This window comes from Cucumis melo, chromosome 5 (assembly GCF_025177605.1).
Source record: "Cucumis melo cultivar AY chromosome 5, USDA_Cmelo_AY_1.0, whole genome shotgun sequence".
NCBI classification, from domain to species: domain Eukaryota; kingdom Viridiplantae; phylum Streptophyta; class Magnoliopsida; order Cucurbitales; family Cucurbitaceae; genus Cucumis; species Cucumis melo.
The window spans coordinates 3060409-3087964 of record NC_066861.1 but is presented as its reverse complement, the minus strand read 5'-3'; the positions used below and the strand labels follow the sequence as shown (position 1 = coordinate 3087964).

Below are 27556 nucleotides of genomic sequence, written 5' to 3'. Positions count from 1 at the left end.
AATTGTTAAAACCTAGTCTCCCAGTGCTACAATTTTCCTAAACTAAATTAGATAATCGTGTTTGAGTGACAACTTAACAAAAATTATTTATCCCCTAATTTCCCAAAAATCAATTTTGTTTTCAAAATAAATTTTATTTTAAGTCAAACACCGTCATTATCATAGGAAGAAAAAAAGATTTTGAAATGAGAAAAAAGCCATTTAAAATCACCCATGATTCTTCAAATTAAAATCAATTAAAAAAAATGTTATAATTCAATGCATGCTTATCTTTCTTGCATGAACTTGGCCTTTCTCATGGACCTCCAAGGTCACACTAGACACCCCTGATTGTAAATTGTAATAATAGATAGAGCCTATACTTGTGATGCATTGCATTGGCCTTTAATACTTTTCTTGAGACTTCAAAAGCCCTGACGAATAGAAAAAGGTATCCTTGAGCAGTACAGCTCTGCTTCCTCCATTTTTATACTGCTTCTTTGAATCAACGCTGTCACTCTCCACGTGATTATTCTCCATGATTCTTCTTCCTCATGCATAAGCAATCCAATCCAATCTCCATTTCCCCTGCTCACTACGTGTTTGATTCCTTGCCGCATCGAAGTGGTTGTTGTCTTTTTTGGAGATTCCGCACTTCGTTTCTTTGACTGCTACAGGTTCTTGTATTTGCATGCCTTTCAATTTCGACAAATTCGATAGACAGAGAAAGTGAGCGAGAGGGTCGAGCGTCAATTTGGATTGGAGCTGTACTGTCGGTATGAGCTGCTAACTTTTATTATGGATGTTGATGCCTTCTTTTCTTAGGTTATGTTAACGCATAGTGGGGGACAGCTAGTGAAAAGGGTGTTCTCTTGTTCTTTCTCTTTGTCTCGAGGGTTTTTGTGGGTTCTCTCTCACTCTCACTATTTACTTTCTCCATCTTTTCTCTATTCTGTCTGGCTTGTAATTGATATCTGTTCGTATGTCTGGTGCCGATTCCTCGTTAGTTTATTTCTTCTGATGTAAGTCAAATCCGTTTGTAATTTCGTTTATTGCCTTAGCTGTTTTTAGTTTCAATTTTGTTCATTTATGTGCAAATTGTAGATTGAATTAGTTCAATGGAATTTTTCTGTTTAGTGGACTCGTAAAAATGACGCTTGCCGATTCCTTTTCTATCTTTGTTCCCAGTATATTTGATTAGCTAAATTATACCAATTTGGATATTCCTTATTTCAGTTCCTGAGGAATTTAATGTTTTTCATTTGATCAGCCAAATAGTTGCTTTTAGATTTTCTGGTCTATTGATTTCCCTGTTTGTAGGAGATTCTTTCTGTATGGAAATCCATTTTCTATTGGTATTGGTTGTTTTCGTTTATATTGTAGGCAGGGCCGTGTTTCTGTGAGCGTCTAAATTTTCTATAATGGAAGAATTATTACGTAATCTAAATCTTCCTTTACTTCCGATCATTTTCTGGAGAGTTCTATATACCGTTTCCCCTCAGTAACAAGAAACACGTTTCACTGCTTGGAGTTTACTAAAATCACAAAAAAACTTGATCTGCAAAGGAGAGGAGACATGGTGTTTTGCTAGATCCATTTCTAATCCCATCCTAAACAATTTTCTCTGATTTCTTTCATACCATACTGCCCACAAGATTGACTTAAAACCATCAATCTGTAAGACTTGACCCCTAATCTTGAATCTACGACTGTGCACAATTGAAGCCTGAAGGATGCCCATGTATTCTTTCAATGAAAGTTTGGTTCATCATATAAAGAAAAAGTTTAGAATGGAAAAACTCATGTTATTGGTCCTTCCCTGCCTTTCTGACAAAGTGCAGCAACTTGGACTTTAGATCAATGGAGGGATATTTTCTTTTTTTTTTTTTGAAACGGAGATGGGCCTCCGTATTAAATGTATTAATAAAGGAGACTAATGCTCATATTAAACCACCAATTCAACCAAAAGCTTAAGCTGGTGGTGAAGGCAAATTTAATTATATATCACTAATACTCCCCCTCACTTGTGGGGTGCTTGACCACGGGACCTCCTCACACCACTTGCTCTAATACCATATTAAACTATCAATTCACCCAAAAGCTTAAGCCGGTGGTTGAAGACAAATTTAATTATATATCACTAACAACTCAAAAGTACAATAGAATTATACTAAGAGCGAAAAGAGCAATTACAAACAAAAGTACGAATGAATTGAACAACACAAACAACACAAATGAAACCATGAGCAAAACAATAGAAAACTAAGAACAAAGCAAACTTAAAAATCTTTCTAAAAGAAGCCAAAAACAGCTGAAGATTGCAGACTAAAAACATCAAAATGGGGAGGAAACGACCAAGGGAGAGCAAACAACCATGTTGCTTCAAGTTGAGGATTGTTGAAAAAAATTTCCTTTTAAGTAGTCCTTAAATCTTGAGTGAGTGACTAGAACCAGAATATTCCAAAAGAACTTTAGGGGGCCAAAATAATAGAAGCATCTGTCGAAACTCTCGTGATCCACTATAACAACCTTAAAAATAATTGGCTGAGAAAACAAGATCAAGTCTAATTTTTGTACTAGAAAAAATAATTCTACATTTCTCAACAATAGACTTCAAGTGATCTGGAATTTCACAGTGCTGAGCTTGTGAGGTAAAGAGGTATTCAATAATTAAATCCTCCTCTGTCTGAAATAGGGTGTTGTCATCAGATTCTAAAGGATCCTTAATCGACTGGTCATCCTTATCTGCTGGCTTTGGCATGTGTTCGGCTTCCTCGATGCTCACACTAAAAGGAGAGTTGAAATCTGCTACACTCTTCTTTTTCGATGAAGAGATTGGAATTTGGGTAGGAGAACCTCTAAAAAAATTTACCTTTGAATTAGGCGTAAAGAAAATGAAGTATTTAAAAGAGGATGAATAGAGCTATGAGGATCTAACCTGTTTGATTGAGGAGGGACTTGCAAAAGGGCACAATTTACTTCCAAAAAATCAGGGTTCTCTGAAATCAACTTTTCCTTGGTAAGTTTTTTCTTTTCTCCTTTACCCTTTTCCTTCTAACAACATGCTTTGGAAAAGTCTTGAATTGATGTGGGAGAACCCTTGATTTTGGATGTTTCTTAGAACAGAGGGATGATTGTAACTCATTGGCTTCACCTTCTCCGCATAACAATCTTTCAACACCTCAAAAGTTTGCTCTTCAATCTTCTTTCTGTTGTTTGATGACCTTATTTGGGATGAGTACCAAGTCATGTATTCATGTTTTGACTTGAAGCCTCCTAACATTTTGTTGAATGAGACCCAACCCTGCTTATCTTTACTTGAGGGAATATGAATGAAGGATCTACCATCTGTACAGGGCCAAACAACGCATCTTATTACCCAACCGAACTTAGCTATGAATTTAGAAACTTCAACCATTCCATTTTCAACTTTTTCACTTAAGAATCTATATTCTAGTTTTTTGCTCAATTATGAAATGGCTTCATGAAAACATATAAGCTGGGGGATTGATAATGGCAGTATTATGTTGGCTTCTACATCTTCTACTTGAAATGATCCATCCTCATACCAAATGCGGAAAAACGAGTTATCAAAAAACAGGTTATCAATTTTACAACTTTCCACTTCCATATCTGATTATGATTGAAAAATTCAAAAAGGAAAGAGTCTGAAAACACACTCGTCGGAGAACCGAAAACAATGGTTTTCTAGCTGGAAAACTGATAGATGAGTGGTGTTGGAAGGGGGGAGGGGGGAAGGGAAGGGGAAATGAGAGAGGAGAGAGAACTTACCTTGTTTTTTTTTTCAAGCAACTATGGAGGGGTATCTTCTTTGAAGCCTACTAGCATCATTCATACCTCCCTGACAAAGAAGCTGTATGAAGGGCTCAACTTCTTGGGACCATTGATCTTCTAGATATTTATCTACTTTTTCTACAGTTTTGGTGAGGTTTGGAATAGAGATTCCACGACTAATTGGTCAATGGATGTTTGTTGTAAGTTTCATAATTTAAATTAATGGTCATGAAAGAAAATGTACAAATTTTGAAGGCTACATTAATAAAATAAGAGTATTAAGTTCTTTTTGAAAAGGAAACGAAACTTTTCATCAATATAATAAAAAGAGACTAATGCTTGAAATATAATAAGACATAAGACATAAAATTCAAGTAAACTAGAAGAAGAGGGGGATCGGCAAGCGTACCTGGATATCTCAACTGGGTTGACACACTCTTAGCGGTTGAAATAATGAAAAGAGTCGTTGCTCAACATAAGTCGATACATAATAGAGATTAATTATACTCATGAATCATATAAATAGGAAAATTGAATCTAATCTAGGAAGATGAAACCTTTCCAATTTGAACAGATGTCTTCTCGTTTCTTTCATAAAAGAAAGTTGAACAGAGGTCGACAAGCTTGAAAATTGCTTGGAAAGGGAGTACGAGGTGGATGCATCAAGTCTTGCAACTTCAAAACGATCCATCCAAGATAAGAACTGTCCATAGAAAACTCTTTGGTTCCTTTTGAACCAAATTTCAGCAAGCAAGGCCTTTTACCACATTTACCTAAAGTAAATAAGAATGCTAAGTTACGGACGTGAAAGAAAATTTTACATTTATCTTGTGCTTGATTATCTCTTTCCCCAAGCGATACGTTGCATTTAGAAAATTATGAAACTGCTATTTTAATTTTTTTTATTATCTTTTTTTGTAATTTTTTGATAAGAAACGAAGAAAGACTTCATTCCTAAAACAAACAAGGAAACAACCTAGAGGGCAAAGAAGCAAGATGTCTCCTCCCATAACCAAGGATTACAAAAGGGCTGCCCAATCTAGGTTGATAGTGTGGATGGTGTAGTTACAAAAAGTTTGTGAAAGCTACTCCTATTTGAGGCTGTAAACTGTACAAGATGACAAGATAAATACGCTTATTTGAACAAAATTCTAGCATTCATTTCCTTCTGTAAGAGCCACACAATAGCCTTTGTCACATTGCTCCAAAGCCACAATGGCTTTTTCTTTTAAACCTCCTCAAGGAAACAACCATACATTCCTTAAATAAATGAACAAACTAAGTGTTCCTATACCCTTCAACTGAAATCACATTGAGGAAATAAATGATTAAAAGTTTCTTCCCTTTTCTTATGCAGCATGCATATGTTTGAAGAAAGGGAGATGTGAGGTGTTCAACAGTAAAAAAGAGAACACTAGGTTTATGTGGGAACCCTAGAAAAGGGAGAAAAAACTACGATAGAGTGTCACTTTTATTATTTTCACACAAGGAGAGTTACAAGAGAAGACAACTTAATAGGCCTTAGCAAGCCCTAATATAAAAAGGAAATAAACTTAGGGTAAAATAAAATACTAAAATACCCTCAAAGCTATAAACTATCAATAAAGCCCCTTATTTTCAACATGAGGAAATCTCCTCTGGACTTTGTCATTGCTAATTTGTTATATTGTTGTTTCTCTTTTTATCAAGAACTCTGGGCTAGGCGTGTAAATTATGGACCATCTTTTCTGATCCAAGATTTTGGCACCAAGATTCAACTACCATGTCAGGTACTTAAGTGTCTTGGAGAACCACACCCTACAAGGCAGTTATTGGGGTGGGAGAACTAAGTCACTTAATTACCACATTGATAATCCCATTAAGCAACGTGGGACAAAGGCATCCCATACTACCTTGGTTTCTATGATACTCTCTCTCCAAATTATATGGTGCTGGGCATTAAAAATTATTCTTGGCGAATAGGGAATTTGTATTGGTGGAGATTAATGGTCTGAGTTTGAAAGCCAGGTTTAAATGAAATTCTCTTCATGAAATTCAAAAACTGTTTTTGAGGTATAAATCATTTTTGGTAAAATAATATATAAAAACAGTCTTTAAGAACAAAACTATTTGAGTCCCTTTAGGGACATCCAATAAAATTGGAATGATACAGAGAAGATTATGGCCCCTGCACAAGGATGACATGCACAAATTGAGAAACGGTCCAAAAAAAAAAAAAAAAAAGAAACTATTTGAAAACATTTGCTAAGAAACTGTTTGTAGAAACAAATTGTTAAAATTGAGAAAGAAATCAGGAAAAGGACAAATTACTAAAAGTGCACCCAATAAACCCTTGAGACGGTGAATGTAACTGTTATCATCTGATTGCTGTATTTTACATTTTTGAGGTCTTTATTGCCTTCATTTGTGATGATGTTGATTTATTCTAGAGTTGCCGAAGTGGATGATATAATCTCGTATTGGTGATCAACATTGGGGAAACTATTGTTTTTAAGAACCTAGATGGAAGTCATGGATGTCACGGCAAGAACGTGACCTGTGCTTATGGAAGATATCCAAGGGTAATTTCATCTTTAACCTAGTGAAACTTTCTTCTCCTTCTGTACCTTTCAACACTTTCATGCACCTGCACACATGGTTTTTTCAGTCCACATATTTGAAGAGCATTTATTCTTTTCAGGCTTGCCGAGAATGTGCTCTCAAATGGAGATGTATATATTGGCAGTTTCAAAGATAGTTTGCCTCATGGTAAGGGGAAGTACATGTGGTTGGAAGGAACAATTTATGATGGTGATTGGGAAGATGGAAAAATGACAGGTAAGGGAAAGATTACGTGGCCATCGGGAGCAAGATATGAGGGTGATATCTCGGGTGGTTATCTTCATGGTTTTGGCACCTTCTACTATTCTGATGGGTCTATCTACAATGGAGCTTGGAGAATGAATATTCACCATGGGATTGGACGAAAGCTATATGCTAATTTAGACATTTATGATGGTTCTTGGAAAGAAGGGATACCTGAAGGCTGTGGTAGATACTTCTGGAGTTCTGGAAATTCTTATATTGGGAACTGGAAAGGTGGGCAAATGTGTGGTAAAGGGATAATGAAATGGGTAAATGGTGATCATTTCATTGGCTTTTGGTTGAATGGTTTTCGACATGGATCTGGAGTCTATCATTTTGCTGATGGTGCATATTACTTTGGATCGTGGAGTAAGGGCCTCAAGGATGGAAAAGGGACATTTTATCCAGCTGGTAGCAAACCACCATCTCTGGAGAAGTGGCATAACTTTATTGGTTATGATATTGATGGAAAAGGTTTTGTATCACGTACTCTCTCACTAAATTTAGAGAAAGAAAAAGCTCCAAAGCATGGTCTTAAGCACAGTTTTTCAGAGAAGATTTCCGTCACTGGAATTTCAAGTGCTGGAGGACTATCAAATTGGCCTACATCAATGGAAGTAAATTGGGGCAGTGATCCTGCTCGAGAAACATCAGCCGATGAAGATTCCTGTGTGATGTCCCATGCTTCTAAATCTGTTAAAGGTCAAAATAATGTACCATATAATCATAGAATGGTTTATGAAAGGGAGTACATTCAAGGAGTTTTGATACAAGAGAGGGTTAAGGAATATGAAGAACTATTGGATAGAAGTAAGGAACGGAAGAAAACTACTATGAAAGAAGCAGCGAGGGTGTCATGTGTTAACTTCTTTGAAAGTCATCGGAGCTACTATTTAATGCTTAATTTGCAACTTGGTATAAGGTAAATCTGTTAATTTTTTTGGACAATACAAGTTAAATTTGTTCATTGTATGTCTCTAATCTGGTCCACAGGCTGCCTTACATTTGCATCTAATATGAATTTTTTAAACAGTGGAGGTAGAAATACTTTAGTTTGAAGGAGACCTTGATAAACCAAATACTGTAGATATTCTAGAACAAATCTATAGTAGTAGCACAAGTAACACTTTGATGTATACTATCACATACATTCCTTTAAATAGTTATCCGTGTGACTATGTAACACGAACATTTATTTTTTCTTTTGTTGATGATGGGCATCCTAATTTGTATTGAAAAGAATGGGAAATCTAGAAATCTAGAAAAGCATGTTTAGTAGGTTTTCTGGAGTTTGTTTTTAGGCCTGTTATTGAGATGTCATGAATTAAATAATAATGGTTGATAATTATTCTACTTTAAGTTTTCAGGTATACTGTTGGTAAGATTACACCAGTTCCTATGCGTGAAGTTCGAGCATCTGATTTTGGAAGACGGGCTAGAATAGTGATGTACTTCCCTAGAAAGGGCTCTCAGTTTACACCTCCACACTATTCTGTCGACTTCCATTGGAAAGACTATTGTCCTATGGTCTTCAGGTAATTTATGATCTACTGCACATCATGCAATTAACTATTTATAAAATTGCAATAGAAAGTTATGCATTTAAACCTCTTGTTATAGTCCTGATTACTAAACCAACATAACATGACGATGTTATTCTTCCTCCTTTTTCTAACTTCCCAGTGTCCTGGTGTTGGATTTGGATGACATACTATTATTTCTATTTCATTTGACTGCCCACCAAATTTTTAAATATGAAGGAATGCAAACAGTTCAATTGTTATTTCTATATTCTTTTCTATAAATATTGTATTTGTTCTCCTTTGTTGTAGTTTCTTTTTTAGGGGGTTTTGATCTTCAAAGATTTAGATTTTTCTTAGAAGGAAACAAGACTTTTCGTTGATGAAATGGAAATAGATTATTGTTCAAAATACAATGAAACCAAGTAAGAAAAAGAAATAATAAAAAATATAAATGAAGGCCCTGACTTGGAATTATCCAAAAAGTAAAGCAAAAGTAATTAAATATGACCCATGGCAGAACAAGATGACTCTTAAATGAAGGCCACTTAGTCTGAGACTATGAGAATAAAGAACCGTGAGATGAGGGCGAACAGTAGGAGGCAAGTCATTAGAGAGAGCCAATTCCAAATTCTTCAGTGCCGATAAGAAATCTAACAACCCATGAAAACCATATTTGAAGGCCAACTCGACCTATAACTCCCCCCAAGTAGATTTGGTTAACTACTCTTTCTTTGCCTCGTTTCAATAGACAGTAAAACCCCTCTCCTCTCCTTAACCCCTTTCGACCATTCCTCTCATCAACTTCAATTTCTTCCTTTATTCTTTTCCCTTCCAAAACTTGTTATCCTTCTAATCACAACCATTGCCTTTGATCCTCCTGATTATATTCTATAATGGAAGTCAAAAGCTGCAACAAAGTCTCCTCTTGGTCCGATTGATATGAGTTTGCATGTCTGAATGCCTCTTCGTGGTACTCCCCAAGAAAACAATTTAAAGACTTCTCTATGCATGATATCTTGCTAAAGTGACGGGCCTTTATTTTTCCTCCTTGTTGATGCTTCAGATTTGGCTCACAGCCTTTGATGGTTCTAACTGTTTCAGGATCTTTCTTTGTCTGGCTGTTTTTCTAATTTCTAGTATTTTTAAAAGTTGCTTCTTATGTTCTTTTTGAGTTGTATTGGTTATTGTTAGCCACTTAGCCCTGCACTTGGACGTTATTAGTTGATTTGTCTTTTTATTATGTATGGATATGATGAAGGTGCTAAGGGCAAAAGGGGTGTCAACAATCAACCTAGTTGAGATGCTTGGGTGCACCTCCTAATCTTCGGTTTGATTGCTCTTTGTATAACCCTCTCGTACTCTGAGCTTTTGTCTTATTGTTTATTTATTATTAATAAATGATGTTGTTTCCTTTAAAAAAAAGAAAAAAATGGAAGTTAAAAGCTGCAAAGTTAAAAACCTTTTTATATATTTATTTATTTTTCTTTCACGTTTGGAAGGAGGGAAATGGATTTGTTTGTAGAAGACATGAGCAAGGATATTAAAACTTTCCTATCACCAGCAATGATAGGATGGTTTGTAGCGGAAATCGATCGTTTGTTGTCCTTATCTGATGTAGGGCTACTTTGGGAATTCAGAGTGGCTGTGTTTTATTTGTTTATTTTAATCATTTTCCAATATAATATTTTAGTTTAGGTGTGACAAAACCCTTCTCCGTTGGGTTGGAGGTTTGGTTTAGTTAGCTAGTTAGGTGTGACACCACCTTTTCCTGTTTGGGTCTATTTAAAGGGAACTTTGTTAGCATTCTTTTATTATTCAATATCAATAAAATTCCTTCTCGAAGATTTCTCCAAGAAACTTTTGATTCTCTTACAAAAATTGCATCAATTGGTAGCACAGCACTCTTGGCATAGGGCCTGATGGTGACCAAGAACTCCAAGAATCCCGAACACCTTACTGTAGATGCAAAAGCATCCTCATACTCTCAATCTTTCAACTGGCGCTTACGCATGTGGAACATCCCTGGAAGAACAAAATACGCAGGCTTTTGGATGTGCAGTCCAAAATGGTTGGCATCATGGCTTCAGTGGCTGAAATTTAGAGAGCTGTAGAACTCCTCACTCAAGAAAAGGGTAAGTCCACTGCTGCTCCTGTCCAAGCACCAAATTCCAATCCCCTGCCTCTAAATCGGTTTGGGCAAAGTTTTTTTTTTTGGGTTTGGAAGGACAATGAGACTTTGGATTTAAATCTTTATCAGTGGGTGAAATTTAAAGTTGCTCTTGAAGACTATTTTAAGACAATGATTTCTTGGACAGGACATGTTTAATTGGCGTACGACTGGAAAGGATAGTAAGAGCTTGAGAAGTCCATGGGTCAGTATTTTCCATCCTTGGTTGAAAGTGGAAGCTTGGGCTAAATTCAAACTTAGGAATGGTAGAGAGGGAGACACTTCTTTTAACAACTGGTTTTCAAAACTCTTCAGAATTGCTTCACTTCCGGAAGTACCGATTGCTGAACATTGGGACCTAGAGTTGAACTCTTGGTCTTAATTTTCGTTGACTACTAAAGAAAGAAGAGATTGCTGAATTTCAGGACATGATTGGTTTAATTTCAGCCAGAAGGGTATTTGAGACATTTGATAAAAGAATTTGGTCTCTGGAGAGGAACGTTCTTGATTAAATCTCTAACTACTCATCTTTCTCCCTTTTCTCCTTTAGATAATGTGATGTACACGGCTCTATGGAAGAGTAAAAGCCCAAGAAGGGTGAATTTTCTGGTTTTGGTGTTGGTTGGTTAATTTAACGTGTCTACAGTTTTGTAGAGAAATTGCCAAATAGCTGTCTTTCACCCTCTATCTGTCTGTTTCATCTCCAGCATGAAGAGAAACCATCTCATCTCTTTTTTCCTTTGCTCATATGCAGCCAACTGTTGGGAAAAATTGTTCTCCAACCTTTAACATGTTCTGGGATGGTGTAATCCTCTTGTACTATGAGCTTTTGTCACATTATTAATCTATTAATAAAAGAGACTGCTCCTTTCCAAAAAGAAAGAAAAAAAAAAAAAAACCAAAACACTCTGGCAGGAATAATCTCTTGGCCCTTTGTCTTGACACATGGATTATTGGAGATGACTTTAATGTCACTCGTTGGAGCTATGAGAAATCTACTGGGGATTCTTCTACCTGCAGCATGGTTCTTTAGTTCCTTTAGGAGAGACTGCAACCTCATCGATTCTCCTTGACAGAATGGCCTTTTTACTTTGTCCAGCTTCAGGTTCAACCCCTCACTAACCTTGATTTGCAGGTTCCTCATTATGGAGAGTATAGCATTGGTCAAAAGGTTAGGAGGGACAAAGAGAGGATAGGAAATTTAGGGTCCTTCAAATTTCTTAGGGTATTCAGTTAGATGTCATGGCTGTCTACACTCGGTTGGGCCTGTGGCAAGGATTATCTTAGGTTGGAAGAGCTACAGGTGAAATAATTGTCCAGGACGTTTTATATATCTCGATCTCTCTCTATTTTGGTTTATTTATTTTTATTTTTGATTAGTAAATTGCTTTGATTTTTTTGTTGTATATCTTTCATTTTCATAAATCTCTTGTATTGTTATATTATCATACTCATTGGCACTCCATAATGTACGGTTACGTTCTTCTTGATTTGAATAATGATCATAACTTAGAACCTTTATTTGTTATGATTTTTTTTTTTTTGCTTTTCATAATGTTAGGAATCTGAGAGAGATGTTCAAACTAGATGCAGCGGAGTATATGATGTCCATATGTGGCGATGATGGCCTAAGAGAACTCTCATCGCCTGGGAAAAGTGGAAGTATCTTTTACCTTTCTCAAGATGATAGATTTGTGATCAAGACTCTGAAGAAATCTGAGTTGAAGGTTTGAAGGCATTAAACTAAAGATCCCTGGCTTGACTTTGTTAGTTAGTGAATTCCCATTCCCTATTTCCTATCCTTAGTGCAGTTTCTTAAAAAATCAATTATGATCTTTATTTTCCTTTTTGAGAAAAAAGAAAACTTAAACTTTCGTTAAATAATGGTTAAAATAATGAGATGAGGTTAATGCTCAAAATAGATTGAAATACATAACTACACAAATGAACTTAGAATGTTACAACAAAATTAATGATGAAGTAGGAATAGAGTATTCTGGTCAAATCCTTAATTTATTAGGATTATGATTAGTTTCTTTGTTTTATTAGGGTTTAAGATTAGTTTCTTTTATTAATTAGGATTAGGATTGATTTCTTTTATAAATTAGGATTAGAATTAGTTTGTTTTTAAATTACAAATAGAGTCAATTCTCTCACTTGGTGTACATCAATTTGGTATCAGAGCAACCGTATGGGCCAATGTTGACTACCATCGTGGAAGATCGAGAAACTCTTCTTGACGTTGATCACAAGAGGGAGTTTTGTGAGTTGTGCCCATTGTCGAACAATACATCTAACAAGGATTTATCAGGATTTTGCAAGAATGGACTATTATCGATCAAGGAAGACGGTGAAGAAATAATATAACAGTTGGTATAGGAAAAAAAGTCAAATTTTCTCCCCAAAGCAGTGTTGGAATTTTGATTCTAGTGATTCAGAAGAAGAATTCCAACATAATAATTTTGTCCGTGCTCGATTTTCTTAAAGAACCTATTCTTATTCACATTTGAAATTTGATTATAATGATTTTAGCGATTTCGATGAAGATTCTAATTTAGTTTGGAACGATATAATAAGGCAAAAATTATCAACAATGAGCCCAACGGTCCAATCAAACCGGTTTCTCAAGAAGTCGATGTAATAATTGGGAGTTAGATGATTCAGAACATGATTTAGAGTGTGAAAGAAATTATTATCACTAACATCAAAGAATGCCCATCAATCATTCCCACACAAATTTGAAAGTTGAAACATTTTCAAGAAAACAAAAGTATTCAAATAAAAACATCTATCAAGAGAACTCTAAAAAGAGAGTGAATTAATTCATATTCTTTTGAAAAAAAAAATCAAGGAAGACAGTTGTAATCTTCAAGATTTATCAAGAAACCATAAAAATTCACATTGGGCCACTAAAAAAGATCAAGAACTCATCCAAATGGGTTGTGAAACTTTGCAAAAAATGAACGGAGTAAAAGAAAAGAAAAAATCAATTGAAAATGAGTTGAATAAGAAAGATACAAAGGTCGAAGAGGAGCTTGCATTGAAAGAAGAAAAATCGATGGGACTAATATGCAGGTTATTCAATTCGAACCATATGATGAGGAACTATTAATCGATGAAATCAATAATGGAGGTGTTAAAGAAGATGAAACCACCACAAAGAATGTGTTCATTTGGTCAGATCAATTAACTAAGCCACACAACCAACCGAAATTACCTCCACCACATGAGAATAAGCCTTGTGTTATAATTCTATTATTGTGATTATCTTTGTTATATATATATTTTTTTGGTTATTTTTGCACATTCCTTTTTTGGTCACCTTTATATCTTGTATATATATTTCTTTATTGAATGCAGTAAGGTATTCTGATTTTCTCTCAAACCTAAGTGTTTTACATGGTATCAGAGTTTTACATGGTATTGTGAGTCATGTCAATTTGCTAAATTTCACCATCTGAGTTTGTTTCCTCAAGTCAATAAACGAGCTAGTGCTCCACTTGAATTAGTTCATTTTAATGTTTAGGGTTTGTTTCCTATTGTGTTCAAAGGAAGGTTTCTGTATTTTGTTACATTTGTAGATGACTATTCTCATGTAACATGGTTATATCTAATGAAAAATCTTGGAGTTACTTTCCCATTTTCTGAAATTCGAACTCAGTTTGGTGGTGCTCTTAAAATCTTACGGAGTGATAATGCGAAAGAATATTTCTCTCATGCACTTGAAGTCTTATTTAGATTCTCATGGCATTCTTCTTCAATCTTCTTGTATTGATACTCCATCTCAAAATGGGGTTGTAGAACGAAAAGAATCATCATCTTCTTGAAACCGCTAGAGCCTTAATGTTTTAGATGCATGTTCCAAAATCATTTTGGGCTGATGTCGTTTCCACAACCCGTTTCTTAATAAATTGCATGCTCTTGTTTGTTCTTAAGGGCGATATACCTTTCTGTACCTTATGCCCTAAACAACCTTTGTTTCCTATTTCACTTAAAATATTTTGTTGTACCTGCTTTGTTCATTGTGTTTGGCCCTAAGATACAAAGTTGGATCCAAAGGCCTTAAAATGTATCTTCTTTGGTTATTCTCATGTTTAGAAGGGGTATCAGTGTTATTGTCCCAGTCTAAACAAATATTTCATCTCTTGATGTCAGATTCTTTGAACATTCCTCCTTTTATTCCTTACCTTCTTTTTCTTCGAATACAAGTTAGGGGAGCATCGGGAGGTTGAGGATGATTTCCTTGTTTACAGTGTTGTTTCCTTTTCTAATCCTCTTCCCAATTTATCTCTACATGTGTGTACCTATATTCATCCACCCATCACTAAGGTTTATGGTCAACGACAATCTCCTTCAATTTCATGCCGTATACCTGAGGCTTCTTTGTCTCCTTCAGTTTCATGCCTATATTAGAGGCTTCTTTGTCATTGGATCCGGAAACAAGTGATGATCTTCCTATTGCTCTTCGTAAAGGTAAACGTGAGTGTGCTTCCCATTTTCTCATTTGTTTCATATAACCATTTGTTATCTTCTACATGTTCTTTCTTTGATCATTAGAGTCAGTATCCATCCCTAATATCGTTCATGAAGTCTTGTCTCATCCCAGTTGGTGTGTTGCAATGGTGGAGGAGATGACTGTCTTTGATGACAATTGTAAGTAGGATTTAGTTTCTCTCCCTCGGGAAAGAAGCCTATCGGTTGCAAATGGGTGTTTGCAGTTAAAGTTAATCCTGATCGTGTGTTGCTCGATTAAAAGCACGACTTGTAGTGAAAGGCTACACACGAACATATGGAGTGACTATTCTGATACTTTTGCTCCAATTGCAAAAATGGCATTTGTAAGGTTGTTTTTTTCATTAGCTTTGTTTTGAGTTTAATCTCTTTTTGCACTTTTGTCTTAGGTCTTCTGTATGCTCTTTGTTGAAACCTTTGTAAGGCTAGTGATTTATAGTTTTTGTTCTATTTGTAATGGTTGAATTTATAAGTCTTGGCCGATTTTTGATGTTATGTTTTGAAGGATATGATGAGGGCGTTAAGTGGTGTCTTTTTGATGTTATGTTTTGAAGGATATGATGAGGGCATTAAGTGGTGTCAACTTAGTTGAGATGTTTGGGTGCGTCATGCTTTATGCTTTTTGCTCTTTGTATAGCCCTCATGTACTTAGAGCATTTGTCTCTTTCATTTTACATTTATGTGAATTAAGAGACCAGTTTCCTTTCCAAAAAAAAAGTTGTTGGCCCTTACATCAACTTGATATTAAAAATGCATTTCTCCACGGTAATCTTCAAGAAGAGTTGTATATGGAGCAACCACCGGGGTTAGTTGCTCAGTGGAAGATTGGAAAGGTGTGTTGCCTCCGAAGTCTTTGTGTGGACTAAAATAGAGTCCACAGGCTAGGTTTGGAAAATTCGGTCAAATGGTCGACTTTGGAATGCGGAAAAGCACGTCAGATCATTCGGTCTTTTTGAAGAGGTTCGAGATTGGTGTCATCTTGTTAATTGTGTATGTTGATATTGTGATCACTGGTGATGATGCTTTAGGTATACAGTTGCTACAAACTTTTCTTCATCGCCATTTCTTTTTAATATCCGTGAGTGTTCGGGCCAGCAGGTGGCCACCATGGATTGAACCCATGACCTCTTAATTATTTATTGATACTGTCTTTTTTACCACTAGGCCACCCATGATGGTTTTTTCTCCATCGTTAATTCCAAATCAAAAGGTTTGAGCTTGTCGAAATACTTCCTAGGAATTGAGGTAATTGAGGTAATAAGAAGCAAGAAAGACATACTATTATCACAGAAAAGTTATGTACTTAACTTATTACCTAAAACAGGGAAGCTAGGGGATAAGCCATATAGTACCCCAATGATGCCCAACTTATAGCTCACAAAAAATGGAGAATTACTAAAAGATCCTAAAAGATATAGGAGGTTAGTGGGAAAATTTAATTTCCTTACAGTGATTCGATTCGACATAGCCTATTCAATGAGTATTATGAGCCAGTATATGTCGTGCCCTAGCTGATCATTGGGCTACTTCGGAACAGATTCTGTGTTATTTGAAGGTTGCTCTTGGCGTGTTTTTATAAGGGTTTGGACATGCTAATATTGAATGTTTTTTAGACGCCAATTGAATATCCAAAGAAGACAAAAGATCAACTTTACGATATTGTGCTTTTTTTGGTGATAATTTGATTTCTTGGGAGAGTAAGAAGCAAAAATGTAGTGTCACGTTCAAGTGTGGAATTAAAATATGTTGTTATGGCACAGTAATGTGTGTGAATTGATTTGGATATATCAACTTCTCTTTGAGTTAGGATTTGAAATCACCGCACCAACCAAATTGTGGTGTGATAAATCAAGTAGGACTTCATATTGCATCGGATGCATCGAATCCAGTGTTATGTGAGAGGACTAAACATATTGAAATTGATTGATATTTTGTACGTGAGAAAATTCATGCTTGCTCCTAAGATGCTGTTTAAAGAATCCTAAGATATTTGAAGGGTACTCCAAGAAATGGCATATTGCTTAAAAAGCATGACCACCTAAATGTCGAAATGTACACTGATGCTGATTGGGTAGGTAGCACAACTGATAGATGATCCACTTCTGGTTATTGCTCCTTTGTTGAAGGAAATCTAGGTACTTGGGGAAGTAAAAAACAGAGCATGGTTGCAAGTAGTACAAAAGAAGAATTTATGGCATCAGCCCATGGTATTTGTGAAGGCATATGGATAAAAGACTATCTGAAGAATTGAAATTCTCTCAGACAATGCCTATGTGCATTTATTGTGATAACAAGACAGCGATTTCCATTGCCGACAATCAGTCCTTCATGATAGAATGAAGCATATTGAGGTTGATAAACACTTCATAATGGAAAAGAATGTTCAAGGAATAATATGCATCTCTTATCTTCCAACAACCGAACAAATCGCAGATGTGTTAACTAAAGGTCTTCCAAAGTGACAATTCAATAACCTAATTGACATGCTGTCTATGGATGATATCTCCAAACCAACTTGTGGGGGTGTTGATTATTTCCTTTGTTGATTCTTTCCTTGGTTGTTAATATTTTCATTATATTTAAAGATATATCCGAATGTTTATTTTTTCTTTATTTTGTATTTTCCTCGTTTGTGTGGGGTATTTCTTCTATTTAAGAAAACTCTTTTCTTTTCGTGCGAAATAAGAATATGTTTTACACACCATTGTTTGCTGAAAATGCTTCATCAAATTGGCTGAAGGGTCATTAGAAGTGTTCATTGGCAAGGCAAAGAAATGGCAAGAACGGGGTCCTTTTCATTGAAAGTTCAAAAAATGGAGTAAGAGTAAACATAGTCGGCCTTCGGTTATTGAAGTACATGGAGGATGAACTAAATTAAAAAATCTATTTCTAGATTACTGGAACAATCAGATATTTGAAGTATTACAGGAGCATTCGAAGGTTTGTAGAGTATTGTTACTGAAATACTTATCTTCCTAAATATTTTCGAAGCAAAGATTCAAGTAAAAGGAAATCTACGTGGTTTCTTGTCATACAATACAAATAACAGATTTTAATCGATGGAATTTTTCTTAAACTTTGGTGATATGGAATGATTGATCCTCCTCCGGTAACCAAGGGTTGTTTATTGTTTGCGGATTTCTCATACCCATTTGACTCGCAGAGATTTAAGGCAAGTTTTGAAAGATGAAGGTGTTGTTGAAGATTCTGTCATTTTGGAGGGCTTGGAATATCTAAAGTCATTCAAAAAATTCCTTCGAACACAAGGAATCCTTTTGAAGTGTTAAAACAGGGGGTTCGACAGAAGCAGCTGGCGCCGGAAAGAAAGTCCTCTGTTGAAAGCAGTGGTGAAATTCAATCCGATTACCATGGAAGGTAGTGTGAACAATGAGGAGTCACATTTAAGAAGGAAAGAGAAGTCATTTGAAGCTATAGAGAATAATTTAATTGAAGAAGCGCATGAAATGTTTAATCCCAGCTTAGAGAATATGGCAATTAATGAAGTGAGCGTTGGCCAACTTGCTATTTTGGAAATGTCTGCGAAATTGAGGAGTCGTTCAATGGGTAGAACCGAGACAGCAATTATAGCTTTTCAAGCCAGAAAAAAAATTGTAAATAGATCCTCTGTTTCCCCTGTCACTCGGTTGCTGTCTAAACATCGTTCCAGACTCCTCAAGCCATTTCCCAAACATTTTATCAGAAGACAGACATCTTTCTCCAACTCCTGGACAACACTACTGAATCCTGACTTACTTGAAAACTGCTGTATAATAGTTTAAGTTCCAGAAACTCAAATTAAAAGGTTAGATTTTTGCCAATCAAATTAAAAGGTAGTGACTTGTATGACTGGCATTCTTTGGGGAAATAATTTCAAAGCCTAAGAAGTCCGTGGATTAGTATATCAAGAACATGGGTTAAGTTTGATTGCTGTTTTTAAGCTAGGTAATGGAAGAAGAATCAGATTTTGGTTGGATGCTAGGGTGGATTAGTTGCCTGTGAGTGTAGTATTCCCTCAATTATTTTAAATAGTCCTTAAACCGCAAGGGTCTGTTGCTGATCTCTGGGACTGCACGCATCTGTCTTGGTCAATTCTTCTTTGGAGACATGTAAAAGATGATGAATTGGGTGCATTTCAGAACCTTATTGGATTTATCTCAAAAGGAAAAGTGCTGGACAGCCCTGATAAACGCTTGTGGTCTTTAGAATCTGGGGGAGCTTTTTTGGTTAAATCTTTGAGTAATCCCTTAAAACCATCTTCTCCAGTTGATAAAGGTTTGGACAAGGCAATCTGGAGGACTAAGAGTCCCTTTCGAGTCAATGTAACGGTCTAGATTATGATTTTTGGCGCACTTAACTGTTGGGATGTCCTTTAACATAAACTTCCAAACAAGTGCCTCTCCCCAACATGCCTGCTTTGTAAAATAGCCGGAGAAACTCAGCTAACTTTATTTTTCGGTTGCTATTATGTTGTGAAATGTTGGCAGAAGCTATTGAAAGCTTTCAGTTTGAGCTGGGTGTTCGTAAAAGTTTTATTTGAAATCAGGTGTCAAATTGCTCTGGTTCAATGCAGTAAAGTGATGTAGAACATCCCCTTTCTTGATGTTTCTTTAAAGTTCTTTAACATTTCTTTAGCTAGTTCTTGAATATCTTGAATTATCATTCTTGTATCTTAGATTTGTTACTCTTAGTTAATTCTTATATCTTGAGTTAGTTCTAAAATAAACTAACTCAATCCTAAAATGTTAGTTCTAAAATAACTAACTTCAACAACTCTTATAATTTTCCAGCCTATATAAAGGCTTCCCCTCTCATTAATAAAATACATCAGAAGTATTATTCAGTAAAATTCTCTAAAGTTTCTGCATTACTGCATCATAAAGGCTCTTTTGACAGATTTGTGGTTTGAACGAAATCAGTGTGTTCCACAATATCACAACTCCTTGGCAAGATCGTGTAGAATTGGCTAGAATTATCTCCTACTGGAGTTCCTTAGCCAAAGAGTGTGAAGACTATTTGGTGCAGGATATCAGTTTAAATTGGAGCTCTTTTGTAACTCTTTTCAGCTAATTATTGTTTTACTTTTTCTTTGTATGTGTTTAGGATTGGATAGGAGGGTTTTGTTGTTCTCTGGTGGTTTTTGTTTTGTTTCTCTCTTATGGGCTGATAGCCATATTCATGCAATCTTGTGTGCTTGGACTTCTATGACTTACACAGTAAGCTTATATTTGGGGATGATGAGTGTGCTATATGGGTGTCAACCTAGTTGAGATGTCCGGGTGTACCTACTAATTTGCTATAACTTTTGTACTATCTTTTCATTATATCAATAAATAGTTTGTTTCCGTTTAAAAAAACATGGTTCCTTAATGTCTCATATTTGAGTTTATCTGAGCATTCTCTACATATAACGGATATACGATCACTTTGGATTGAAAGTACTCTTTCAGCACCCTTTTAATCTCTTTACAGTCATCAAAAGCAAATAGCTTTGAGATAATCCACAAATTATTGAAGTCTTGCTAAAAAACTTCCATATTTCAAGCTCTGATTTTTGTTGCTCTGTTTTTTCGATTCAGCTACAGAGGATTAGATATGTCTCTTTGACTTCACTTTGTCCGTGTATCTTTCCCCGATAGATTTTGGCTTCTGCTCATTGTACATCCGTGATGTTGCTGTTAGTTGAGATGAGAACCGTGTCGCATACTCGTGTTTCAATTTAGAACCATCAATCATCTCAAGGAATGTTATCCATTCCTGCTTTTCTTCGCCCAAAAGGATATGAATGGAGGATCTACCTCCTTAGAGGGCCAAATGATGCATCTCATTATCCAAGCATTCATGTTTCTGAATTTAGATACTTGGAAGACTCCATTTTCAACTTTTCTTTTCTTGAGGAAGAATGTACCCACTGATCCTTGGATCCGCTCCCATCTATTAGCAGAATTTCTGTCTTATGCTTTTTGGAATTGTATTTTTTTTTTCAGTTAATTTTAATTTTTGTTTCATGTAATATTGTAATTTGAGTTTTTGCTATTTGCATTATATCAATGAAAAGCGATGTTTCTTTTTTTCTTTTTTTTTTTTTTTTTTTTTTTTTTTAAAGAAGACATTTTCCTTTTTGATTACTTTTACGGGCCATTTAAAAATAATTAACAATTTAATATAATATAAAATAAAATATAATATAAATCTTTAACCTATACCACAACAATAATTCATTCCATGGTCACTGAGATCTTTTCCTTTTCCTATCAGTGACTTTACATAGAGATAAGATTACGTTGTAGAAGGCTATAGAGAGTTGTTGAATCCAAGTAGGCATGAACAAGTTTTAGACCCTACTATGAGCAATGATAAACATAAGCGACGGAGTTTTTTCTCTTGGGCAAACATAAGATTATAAAAATGTCAGAACCTCACTAATGGTCTATTTCCTTTCTGCAGGTTTTGCTCAAAATGCTTCCTAAATATTATGATCATGTAAAAGCACATGAAAATACTCTCATAACAAAATTTTTTGGTCTCCATCGTATAACAATTCATGGTAGGAGTAAGGTATTTACCATCTGCTATATGGCCTTGTCTTCTTTTCTGCTAAGCACGTTGATTTTCACCTCTAAGCTGTCCATCTTTTTCTTATCAGGTACGCTTTGTAGTCATGGGCAACATGTTCTGCACAGAATTAAGAATTCATCGTCGTTATGATCTAAAGGGCTCAACTTTCGGGAGATATACTCATGGAGATAAATCCAAAGATGGTATAACATTGAAGGATCTCGATTTGTCATATGAATTCCATATGGATAAATTATTGCGACAATCCCTTTTCAAGTAATTTCCTTCTCTTAGAAGTAAATCTCGGTAGGTAGCACTTCAGTCAATGAATATTGTCTTTAAGAAGTCTAGATGACCTATATAAGTAACTGAATGAATTTAATAATCTCTAATTTTTTAAAAATTAATATTACAGTTGAGAAAATTTAACCATATAGATAAAAAAAAATGATATGAATGGTATTAAACTCCACTTCACGAAATCAATTTGTACTCTTGCAAGGTTGATTGTGAGACAGAAGTAAAACTTTGAAAACTAATATATTTAGTTTACATCTCTCCAGATGGCCATATTATTCATTTTATGGGTTGGATATCAATGCAACATGCCCACAAGAATGAAACCAGCATTGAATTCTTGTTTCCATTTCTTTCTATGCCAGACAAATTTCTCTCGATTGCATGTTTTTGGAGTCTCTGCACATAATTGATTATAGCCTACTGCTAGGAGTGCATTTTCGAGCTCCTGAGAAATTAAAGGCTTTGTTGGAACCTCCTGCTACAGTTCAACATCCTGAAAATTTACTCCATGATGATGGTATGTCTCTTCTACCTTGAAAATAATGCCTTTTCTGGATAAAGGATACTTACTAGAAATAATATGTTAGATCCCAATTAATCTAGAAAATATATTGAAGTTAGCAAAACAGAGCCCATGGGTGATAAAGAATTTGGAAGTTCAGGACAAATTTTGATCACCTATGGATTGTCACGAGGCTCTTTGCGTTTGATGACTGGAGGGAGATACGGAAAATTCTGGAAACATACTTTGGAACAAGCATCATCATTAATCCTTTGTATGACGAAAAGTCTCTATTAGCATTGATCGGGCCTTGATAGAGGATTTCATCATCGAAGCAGGAAGATGGCTGGCGATGTGGTCCTTTCATCTCAAGTTTGAAAAGTGGGACAAATTTAAGCATAGCAGATCTTTGGTAATGAAAGTTTTAGGTGGTTGGTTCAGAATTCGAAATCTGCTTCTGAATTACTGACGCAGAAAAGCCTTTGAAGCTAGATTATTTTGGGGGACTGGAAGACATTACCATAGAAACAATCGACCTCATGAATTACAATGAGGCTTGAATTCAGGTCAAACAAAATTTATGTGGTTCATGCCCACCATTATCGAAATTATAGATTTTAACATTATAGATTTTAACAGAGGAAATATTTTTATGAACTTTGGCGATATTGAGCTTATGGATCCCCAAGTATTACCAAAGGAAGTTCAGTTGTTAAAAACTTCAAAACTCTTATTGACCAAATACGAGTCAAGCAAGTTATGGAGGATGAAGAAGTCGACTTCTCCTTTTTCCTTTCAAATCTCGACGCATTCAAAGCCATAAAAATGGCCCCTTCGAGGCCTTGAACCCCATCCACGACCCACCTTCGGCGCCTGAGAAGAAGATAACTGGGGTTGCACAGTCCAGTGGCATCCTTCTGTTGCTGGTATACGAAAAGGCACAATTATAGAAGAGAGAGATTTTAGCCAAAGACAACTGCATTGTAGATTTTGTGGGCCTCGAACTCCTGCAACTAACCACAATTTAAATAACACAAAATGTGAAAAGGCAAAGGAAGGAAATCGAAAGGCACCAACCCAACATTAATTTAGAAAATGGCGCTCGCATGACACTACTAAGGAAGCCAATCAGTCATTGGGAAAGTCAAACATTAGTTCTTTCCCGCCAAAAGGCATAACTAATGCTCATACAGCTGGAAAAGCCACTAAGTCATGCTTTTTAATCAACAATCCCTTTATTTTTGGAGGAAGCAATGAAGCGGAAGTCAAAGGGGTGCTTTTAAAGAAGAAAGAGTGTTTTTTCGGTTGCTCCCTTGTTATTGCCCACCAAGAGCCCAAGAAACTTTCAGCCTAATTCCTTTGATTTAGTCCAATCGGTTAAGGGTCAGATTTCTGCCGCTCCAAGTTCCACCTTGAGAAGATCTCTCTCTCCTGCTTCTTTCAGCATTGTTTATTCCCTCTGTAAAGCCCAAGACAGTGCCCTTCGAAGCTCCTTCTGAAAAAGCCTCAAGCCCTTCCTCTTCATATGCATATTTACCTTCTTCATCTCAAGTGTCTTCGACCAGTTCCGATCCAAGAGGTACTTCCAATAAGCATAAAAGATGAAATAAACCCCCACTTCCCTTTATGACGTTTCTGAAGCATTTTGTTAGAAGGAGGCCGAAGGATCTCTTAAGAAAGACTCTTATAAAGACAAAGATGTTCAAACTTCTGAACTTTTAAAGGTTAAAGTCACTCAAGGCCAAGCTTCTTCATATTCAATTAGGACAGATATCCTGAACTTAAAAATGAGTTCTTTAAGGGCAGATTCAATTTTAGATCAAAACCTTGATTCTTTGGAGGTTAATTGTACTTGGACCCAAGCTCCTTCTCTTTCATCCGACTTTGTCCCTCAGAGTTCTAGCCTTCCACTTTTTAAATATTATGCTTTTTCCGTACCTTCCTCAAAAGTAAAATTTTTTAGAGGCTTCCCCCTTGCAGAAATATGTTGAAGTTTACACTGATTTAGGAAGACTGACAGAAGATATGTTGAAGTTTATATTGATTCTGATTAGGTTGGATATATTGTTGATAGAAAGTTTTACCTCAGGATACTGTACTTTTGTGTGGGGTGATCTTGTTACTTGGAGAAGAAGCAAGGAGTTATGGTTAGAAGCAACGCTAAAGCTGAATATAGGGCTATGAGTTTGGGGATTTGTGATTAGATCTGGTTGTAGGAGGTGTTGGCTGATCTCTGTCAAGACTTTGAGGTGCCTATGAAGCTATTTTGCGATAACAAGGCAGCCATTAGCATTGCCAATAACCTGGTCCAACATAACAGGACTAAACATATGGAGATTGACAGACACTTTATCAAAGAGAAGCTTGATGATGGTAGCATTTGCATTTCTCACATACCCTCGAGGCAACAGATTGCTGATATCCTCACAAAGAGGCTCATACAATATTTTGATTTGTGTGTTAGCAAGTTGGGTTTTTATGACGTTTACGTCCCAACTTAAGGGAGAGTGTTGGAAATAATGGGCTTAGGTCATGATGAAAGACCATGGGTTTACTTTGTTCTAATTTTTTTATTCTTTTAATTAGGCACCGTGGTTTTTCTCCCTGTACTAGGGTTTGTACATAAAATTGTGTTTGCTCTTTGTTACTACTTTCGATATAATGTTTTGTGGCATGCTTGTTTCGCTAATATGTTGGGTGTTTGGTTTAGCTTGAAGGAAATATTAGGATTTCATAGAGGTTGAAGGATCATGTGAGAAAATTTGGGAAGGAGCTGAACTTAACAGATCTTTATGGACTGTCATTTGGGATTATTGTAACCATTAGGTTGGTTATATTCGCTTGGATTGGAACCTATTTATTTAGTTACACTTTTGTCACCTTTTTTTTTCATGCCTTTGCACTCTCTTTCATTTTTCAAGGAAATCTAGGTTACTAAAATATTTAAAGAAAAAGAAAAAAGGTTCATTCACAAATTATTGATGAACTGAAAATTTGTCCCCAACAAAAAATAAAATAAAATACCGATGGCACTATAAGAATTCTCCTTAGTCCCGCTGAAGTAAAGATATCACTTTGAGGTTCTTGTCTTCCATTATTATATGTTCGGGGGATCTTCCGTCTTTGTTCCTGTTTAAAAAATCAAAGTAGTTCTGATACTACTGTTGAGAAAATGGAGTTCGATAGAAAAAAAAAAAAAAAGAATGTTGTGGAAATAAATCAATATCTCAATGTTTGTTAAACATAGAGAAGAAAGAGAAAATTGAGAGTGAAATTAAATCTTCTTATCGAAGTAGGAAAAATTGTTTGATGCACTAAATGCGAAATGTGGTACACAAAATTCTGATACACAAAAGGTAGAATGTGGTATATGAAATTGTGATCGTGGGCAAATTTAGTATGGACTGAGGAGGGCTTGGATCGCCCTCAATTTTATGCTCTTAAAATCGAAATAATACCAATATCAGAAGTTGACCATGTGGTAAAACTATCCTCCAGCACCCTCTAGACCTAGATTTAAACTCTACTCAAAATTTTTAGATCTGTCACTAATTGTGATACGTATTCTACTTGAGATGTTACCTTCCTAAAGGTAGAAAGGTAAACTTAATAACTTACAAATCGAAGATATTAAAAGTATAAACTTAATAACAATTAAAAACTTAAAAACCAAAAAATGAAAAATAAATCACACAATAACTTCAAGCATTGAATGAAATTTTGAAACTAAAGGTGAAAAGGAAAAAGCTCATTACTCAACACTGCCTTTTAGTTACCGTTCGTTTTCTTTCCTCTCGAGAAAGATGTTTCAATTTTTCCTCTTCTTCTGTTATTGGTAGTGTTGAGGGTGGACTTCGTTTTGATTATGGAATTTTCTTTTACAACATACTTTTTAATTATTCAATACGTTTTTCTTCATGACCCCCTTCAGCAGGTGAATCTTCGGAAAGCGAGCCAACAATTCCTCCAAAGGGCCTAATACTTGTAACACATGAACCTAGCTCCGTAACCACTGCTCCAGGTCCTCACATCAGAGGAAGACCATTGAAGGCATACTCATTAGGTGACAGAGAAGTTGATGTATTGCTGCCCGGTACAGCGAGGTCTGTTTTCACTATTTCTATATGGTTTTTTGCCTGATAATATTTCTCTTTGGCTTTCTGTTTTTAAAAAATCAAACTTATATTTATATATATTAGTTACTTAAAAAAATTCATTTAAAATCCTTGGTTAATTTTTCTTTAAAAAAAATTACCTTCTACGATAAACTACTCTTTGTACTTTTAAAATTTTGTCTTTGATTCTTATCAAATGAGGTATGCATTTTGCCAGTCAAACTTTACTTTTGGTTATTGGTCACATGACGGACCAACCCAGGATTCAGAATCTGGATGCGGAACCTAATGATCTCAACATTTACATGCATCTCCTTTACTTGATAATGTTTTCCTTGCCTTGAAGTGCTTTTAAAAGTGAAAGCTATTCTCGCAAATGATCACATTCTTTGCATGCAGATTTCGTGTGCAGTTGGGAGTAAATATGCCTGCCCATGCTAGTCAAAAACTTCGAGAGGCTCGGTCGGAGTCTGCTGAAGTAGAACTTTTTGAGTTTTACGATGTAGTTCTTTACATGGGCATTATAGATATACTACAGGAGTACAATGTGGTGAAGAAGCTAGAGCATGCATACAAGTCCTTCAGATTCGACCCTCTTTCGATATCGGTCGTGGAACCTCATTTGTATGCCGCTAGATTCATAAGTTTCTTGGAGAAGGTCTTTCATGAGTTACCATGAAAATGTAAGCAAACATCATGCATTTGTAGTTTGCTTTCAGCTGTGCTCTCTCCTTTGTTTTGGTTGTGCTCATTGTTTTTCGAGTTTAGATGATATTAAATTTTCAATAAAGGGTGACAAGATCATGCCACAGTCATTCTTTGTAAAGTTACATAAATGCTTATTAAATAAATTGGCTATAATTCTCCACTACTGAGAAAATTATGTATATTTGTTTGAATATAAAATCATCTCATTCTTTAGCATCTGTATTGTAGTGAACCCATTTTTCAATAATACTAGAGAAATACATGTTGCAATATATATAAATACACTTTCGTGTGTGGTGGAAACCGAGGGTACAGCATCATGAAGGCTTTAGAGTCGAGAAGTAATTTTTAGGTTTTATAGAGTATTGAACTTATTACAGTTAACAATTTTGTTTATCTTTGTAAGTTGAATATAGTTTATAGAAGGATAGATCAGCACTTTTCTCGGAGTGAATTGGGCTATAAAAATATCATCATACTTTTATTATATTGTTAGTCAGCTACATGTGTCTAATATATATATGACATTAAAAATGGATCAGATATTTAATGTTGG

At 35.6% G+C, this 27556-nt stretch overlaps 1 protein-coding gene and 1 non-coding gene across 8 annotated transcripts; both read left to right on the top strand.

Annotated features, from left to right (window-relative positions):
- The first annotated feature begins 245 nt into the window (after nt 1-245).
- LOC103491305 (phosphatidylinositol 4-phosphate 5-kinase 7-like) lies at nt 246-27216 on the top strand. 7 transcript variants are annotated; one of them, XM_008451188.3, is made up of 10 exons: nt 246-755; nt 6204-6335; nt 6455-7540; nt 7986-8153; nt 11870-12035; nt 21265-21375; nt 21464-21651; nt 22038-22192; nt 26109-26280; nt 26692-27216. In XM_008451188.3, the coding sequence occupies exons 2-10, from the start codon at nt 6319-6321 to the stop codon at nt 26969-26971; spliced, it is 2343 nt and encodes a 780-aa protein (XP_008449410.1). In that variant the 5' UTR covers nt 246-755; nt 6204-6318; the 3' UTR covers nt 26972-27216. The 7 variants fall into 7 exon arrangements, 5 of the variants coding, with proteins under 5 accessions (XP_008449410.1, XP_008449413.1, XP_008449412.1 ...); XR_007821134.1 differs by lacking the exon at nt 26692-27216 and adding an exon at nt 24888-25003 and having other exon boundaries at nt 340-755; nt 26112-26255; XR_007821133.1 differs by lacking the exon at nt 26692-27216 and adding an exon at nt 24888-25003 and having other exon boundaries at nt 340-755; nt 26109-26252.
- LOC127149634 (U6 spliceosomal RNA) lies at nt 5888-5987 on the top strand. The gene has a single exon (XR_007821337.1). It is a non-coding gene; the product is annotated as a U6 spliceosomal RNA (small nuclear RNA).
- Nucleotides 27217-27556: the final 340 nt, after the last annotated feature.